Below are 5,000 nucleotides of genomic sequence, written 5' to 3' on the forward strand. Positions count from 1 at the left end.
GAAACAAAGAAAGCTAGTCGCTCGCTGAAAGCAAGATGGCCAGAGCTGGAGGAACGAGTCCACAGATGTAGATGCTCGTCAACGGTGCCGTTACGTCTCCACGCCCTGGTAGTTGTTCTGTATTCTGTTGTATAGTTGAATAACTGTTAATGTGTTACGTTAACATACCGGACACCTACCGTATTCAGCCCCTTGTTCTGTGTGCTACTGTGTAGTTGAATAACTTGCCTTTCCAGATTAAATGTCTGTTCTTGATCTTGGATTTTGTGAAGTCAATTTCTAAATAAATGTGACTTATAGTCCAGTGCGACTTATATATGTTTTTTTCCTCTTCATGACGCATTTTTTGGCTGATGCGACTTATACTCCGGAGCGACTTATAGTCCGGAAAATACGGTACATTCATCTTCCATCACGAGCACACAGCGACAAACACACATCAACAGAGAACTCTGGAATCAAACATTATCAACAAGTGTAGAGAAGCAGCTCTGTTGTAAAGGCTAACGGTGCTCGGTTAGTGACATCATGTTAGGAAGCACAGCCGAAACCATTTGTCATAAACTAGGTAAGTAACAAACGATGCTAACGGCATTAATAGCTAAGCCAAACGGGGCTGTCACTACTATTTTAGTGATTTATAAGCAACCTGTTTCTTGCAGATTGTCACGTTACTGAGAATCCAGCTGTTAGAAGGTAATATATAAGTAGAAGCTAACTCTGACAGCTGTAGGACAGCTAACATTACCTTTAGCTGTCTCCATGGAGCTCCCAGCTACGCTAACGTTACTGTACCTCACGACGCAGTTAGGAAACCAGAGCGAGCTAACTAATGTTAGCATAAGCACTTTGGCTCGGTGGAAGTCGATTTTAAAGTCATGTTAAAACTATTTCCCGTCCTTGTTATGATTTCTGAGAGAAGCAGCTTCCGTTGAAAATGAATGACTTCGGGTATCTTTAGAAGATCAAGTCGGCGGAGGTGTGGACGTACGGTTAGCGAGCAGTGGATGCTGATCGGCGTGTCTCCCTCTGCTGTGTTTCCAGGAGAATAAGACGGCGCTGTACTGGGCCGTGGAGAAAGGGAACGCCACCATGGTGAGAGACATCCTGCAGTGTAACCCCGACACCGAGACCTGCACCAAGGTGAGACCCCGATACTGATTGAGTTTCAGCAGCTGTTGATGTGGCGTGGCTCTAAAGGCCGATTAATGCTTCTGCGTTAAATCTACGCCATGGGTACTAGAGATGCACCGATAGAGCGGCCGGTGACCAGAATTGGCCGGTTTTCACGTGCTCGGCCATGACCGGCGACCGGCAGGTCAGTCTGACATATGGGGATTTCATGCTGGTCAACGCTCCAATTAACTGACAACATAAGTTATACCAGTTACAGTTCTCAAGGACGCACGCACACACGGACGCCACGGCACGGACGCCACAGCACGGACGCCACAGCACGGACGCCACGGCACGGACGCCACGGCACGCTCTCTTTCTCCTTTCTCTCAACTTCTCCTCCGTGTGTCGGCGCTATTCTCCACATGTAGGAACCTGGTGGATTAACCTGCAACATGTCAGCTGTTTGGGAATTCTTCAGCGTGTGTGCAGAAGATAACAAGTTTACAATATGCAACACCTGCGAGGAGAAAGTAGGGCGTGGAGGGACGACACCAAAAACCTAAATCACATTTCTTTAGTTGATATTGATGTGAAAAGAAGGAAATGGTTCTAACATTGCTCTTTAGATGTGTGTGAATGTCCCACACCAGGAGTAATTTATATAGTTCTATTTACAGTGATCCATTATCTGTTCAACACATGTTCTATTAAAGAAAAGATAGAAAATAAATGTGTGTGTGCTGTAAAGTGGTTAGAAAACATGAAATCGGAATCAGCTAAAATCAGTATCAGCTGGTCTAACTCAAAGAAAATCAGAAATCAGAATCGGCCTAGAAAGTTGGAATTGGTGCATCTCTAGTGGGTACGTACTTAGAGGGCTGCATTGGGATTGGGTCCCGCGTAGGGTGACCAGACGTCCCGAAAAATTTGGGACAGTCCCGAAATCCAAGCAGTTATCCCGAATCCCGAATCCTGCCGTAATTGTCCCGAAAATTAGAGCAAAGTCTCTAGAGCAGACTCTCGAGTAGCTATAGTCTGATATAGAACATTAAAAACTGTTGCTGCTCATTGGCTGCAACAGTACGCAGACGGCTAGGTGCAAATTTTGATAACACGCATTGCTATTTTTCATTCATTCATTGTTGAAATGGAGGCTCAGGCTGGTGTCCCGGGACCCGATGAACACGTAGCTAAAAAGCTAAAACATCTCTGCAGGTACCGGCAGGACCGGGTAGGGAAATACTCCTGGATTACTGCAGTTTTACGTGAAAGCGTTTTGCAACGTATGTAGGAAGGAGTTTGGTATTTCACATGGGGGGGGAGTCAGACGTCAGGCTGCATGCTAGCAGCAAACTACATATACCTATATATATATATTTATATATAACAGCACAACTGTACAGACCTACACTTTGGTCTCATCCTTCTTTAAGCGGGAGTGTATAATAAAATAGCTGCTGCTGAGCTGATTTTTGACAGTTGAATTCCTGAATAAAAATAATAAATATTGCGTTTGTAAATAATTGGAGTTTTAATATTCATGTTACACCCCTCCCACACTGCGGGATGGGGATGTAGCCTAGCGACGATGGAGTCGATAAATGATGTGGAAAAGAACCTCAAAACGAGGGCTTTACATCACGAAAACAAGGCAAGTCTCACGGTTCATACGTTGTGAAAAAACCTGGAAAAGTTATGCCGTTAAAAAATGTAAATTCCAGGCCTGGAAAGGTTTTGGAAACATAAAAAGACCCAGAAAGTTTTGGAAAAGTCATGGAATTAGTTTTTTAACACAGCATAATAATATGCAGACGTGTATAAAGTACTAGAGACCAGACGTGTATAAAGTACTAGAGACCAGACATGTATAAAGTACTAGAGACCCATACTTGAGTAAAAGTACAAGTGCTCTATCAAAAAAGTGACTTGAGTAGAAGTAGAGGTGCTCTTTAAGCACCACACTTAAGCAGAAGTACTAAAGTATTCAACATTTTTTGTACTTAAGTATCGCAAGTAGTTTATTTTAAAATGTACTACTCAAGTACTGAAAGTAAAAGTAGAAGTATTGTGTTATTTAGTTATTTAAGAAAGCAGTCAAAAGAATATCATATTGTTTATATTATGTCAAATGTTTAGCCAAGGCTGTAGCCAAAGGAATTAACAAATATTAATTATATTATATTAGAAATAACTAATATTAACAAATACTGAAATAAAATGTACAATTATCACACTGTGCAAGTAAAATGAACATCCTCTCCAGCACAGTAACGATTAAAGTCCCAAAAAACGTATCACACACTAGCTAGTAACATGTGTGATGTACAGTGGAAAGGTAGCAAGCTAGCAAAGTACAGATACACTAGCAGCTAGCAAAGTACAGATACACTAGCAGCTAGCAAAGTACAGATACACTAACAGCTAGCAAAGTACAGATACACTAGCAGCTTTACATCACAGGGTCAAACGGTTAACATTCAGGACTCACTGCAGACTGAAACAACTCAGGAATAGATTACTCTGCAACAATAGATAAATAGAAAGAGTACAAACTGACATCGTCTCTGACTTCTGAACGGGCAACCGTAATGAAAAGAAACACGACGCGATCTACGCTAATTTAAGCCGTCTCCGTAGCGTGAGGAATTCACAACAGTAACGAGTAACGATGCAGCACATACAAAATGTATCGGAGTAAAAGTATTTCATTCATCGAAAATATGTACTCAAGTAAAAGTGGAAGTAGGAGAAAAAAATAATACTCCAGTAGAGTACAGATACAGCCTTTTAGTACTTAAGTAGAGTAGTGAAGTAGTTCTACTTCGTTACTATACAGCATAATAATATGTGATTAATAAATGTATTTCACGTCGTCTTAACCTCACCGTTCTATTCAGGGCGCGATATTACGACTCCCACTATGAAAAGTCATGGAAAAGTCATAAAATAGTCAGAGAAAGTCATGAAATAGTCAGAAATAGTCATGAAATAGTCAGAAATAGTCAGAAATAAAAAGTCATGAAAAACTCATGAAATAGTCAGAAATAGTTATGGTTAAACTGCGTATGAACCCTGAAGTCTGACATTTGGAGAATCTGGATGTAGGCCAGACCCAGACCCAACATCTGGATGTGGGGCAGACCCAGACCCAACATCTGGATGTGGCCGGCTGGTCAGGCCAATCACATCATGTATAGAGTTGGTGGGCGGGGCTTATGGCTGCTGCTGCTGGGAACAGCGGTCAGGCTAGGAAACAAACTGACAAATGTGCAAAAATACTAACCGGCACCTGTGGGTGGAGGCGACGCACCTGGCCGGTCAAAGTCAGCTGCTTTTCAAGGATAACATCATGGTGGTGCAAAGGTTTTGATAAAACCAAGTTATTATTATTAATAACCTGTAAAATGATGTGTTTTCTCATGCGGGACGGGAGAAGACACAAAATCAACGCAATGCAAAAAAGGCGACGAAAAGACAAACGTAACATCTGTAAGTGTACAGGTAATTATGCTCGCTAATGTTTCCTGTTTCCTGTTTCCTGTCCCAGGACGGAGAGACTCCTCTGATCAAAGCCACCAAGATGAGGAACATCGAGATCGTGGAGCTGCTGCTGGATAAAGGAGCCAAAGTGTCCGCCGTCGACAAGGTAACAGCTGAGACTGAAGTCTGCCCTTCAAAATAAAAGTACTTTTATATTTATTCTAATAATGAGACATTAAGCTGAGGCTAAAGTCTGCCCTTCAAAATAAAAGTACTTTTATATTTATTCTAATAATGAGACATAAAGCTGAGGCTAAAGTCTGCCCTTCAAAATAAAAGTACATTGTTTTGTCCTATGAAGATTTCTTTTTGTTGGACTTGACTAAAGTTGGATCAACAGT

The 5,000-nt window shown here is 41.8% G+C and overlaps 1 protein-coding gene across 1 annotated transcript in view; it reads left to right on the forward strand.

Annotated features, from left to right (window-relative positions):
• kidins220b (kinase D-interacting substrate 220b) overlaps nt 1-5,000 on the forward strand; it is a 32,944-nt gene that overhangs the window by 13,015 nt on the left and 14,929 nt on the right. Inside the window, exons 10-11 of the mRNA XM_031315289.2 lie at nt 1,045-1,143; nt 4,667-4,765. Of these exons, the coding sequence (XP_031171149.2) occupies nt 1,045-1,143; nt 4,667-4,765 (198 nt within the window). The remainder of the gene's footprint in view (nt 1-1,044; nt 1,144-4,666; nt 4,766-5,000) is intronic.

Source organism: Sander lucioperca, chromosome 19 (genome assembly GCF_008315115.2).
Source record: "Sander lucioperca isolate FBNREF2018 chromosome 19, SLUC_FBN_1.2, whole genome shotgun sequence".
Taxonomy (NCBI): domain Eukaryota; kingdom Metazoa; phylum Chordata; class Actinopteri; order Perciformes; family Percidae; genus Sander; species Sander lucioperca.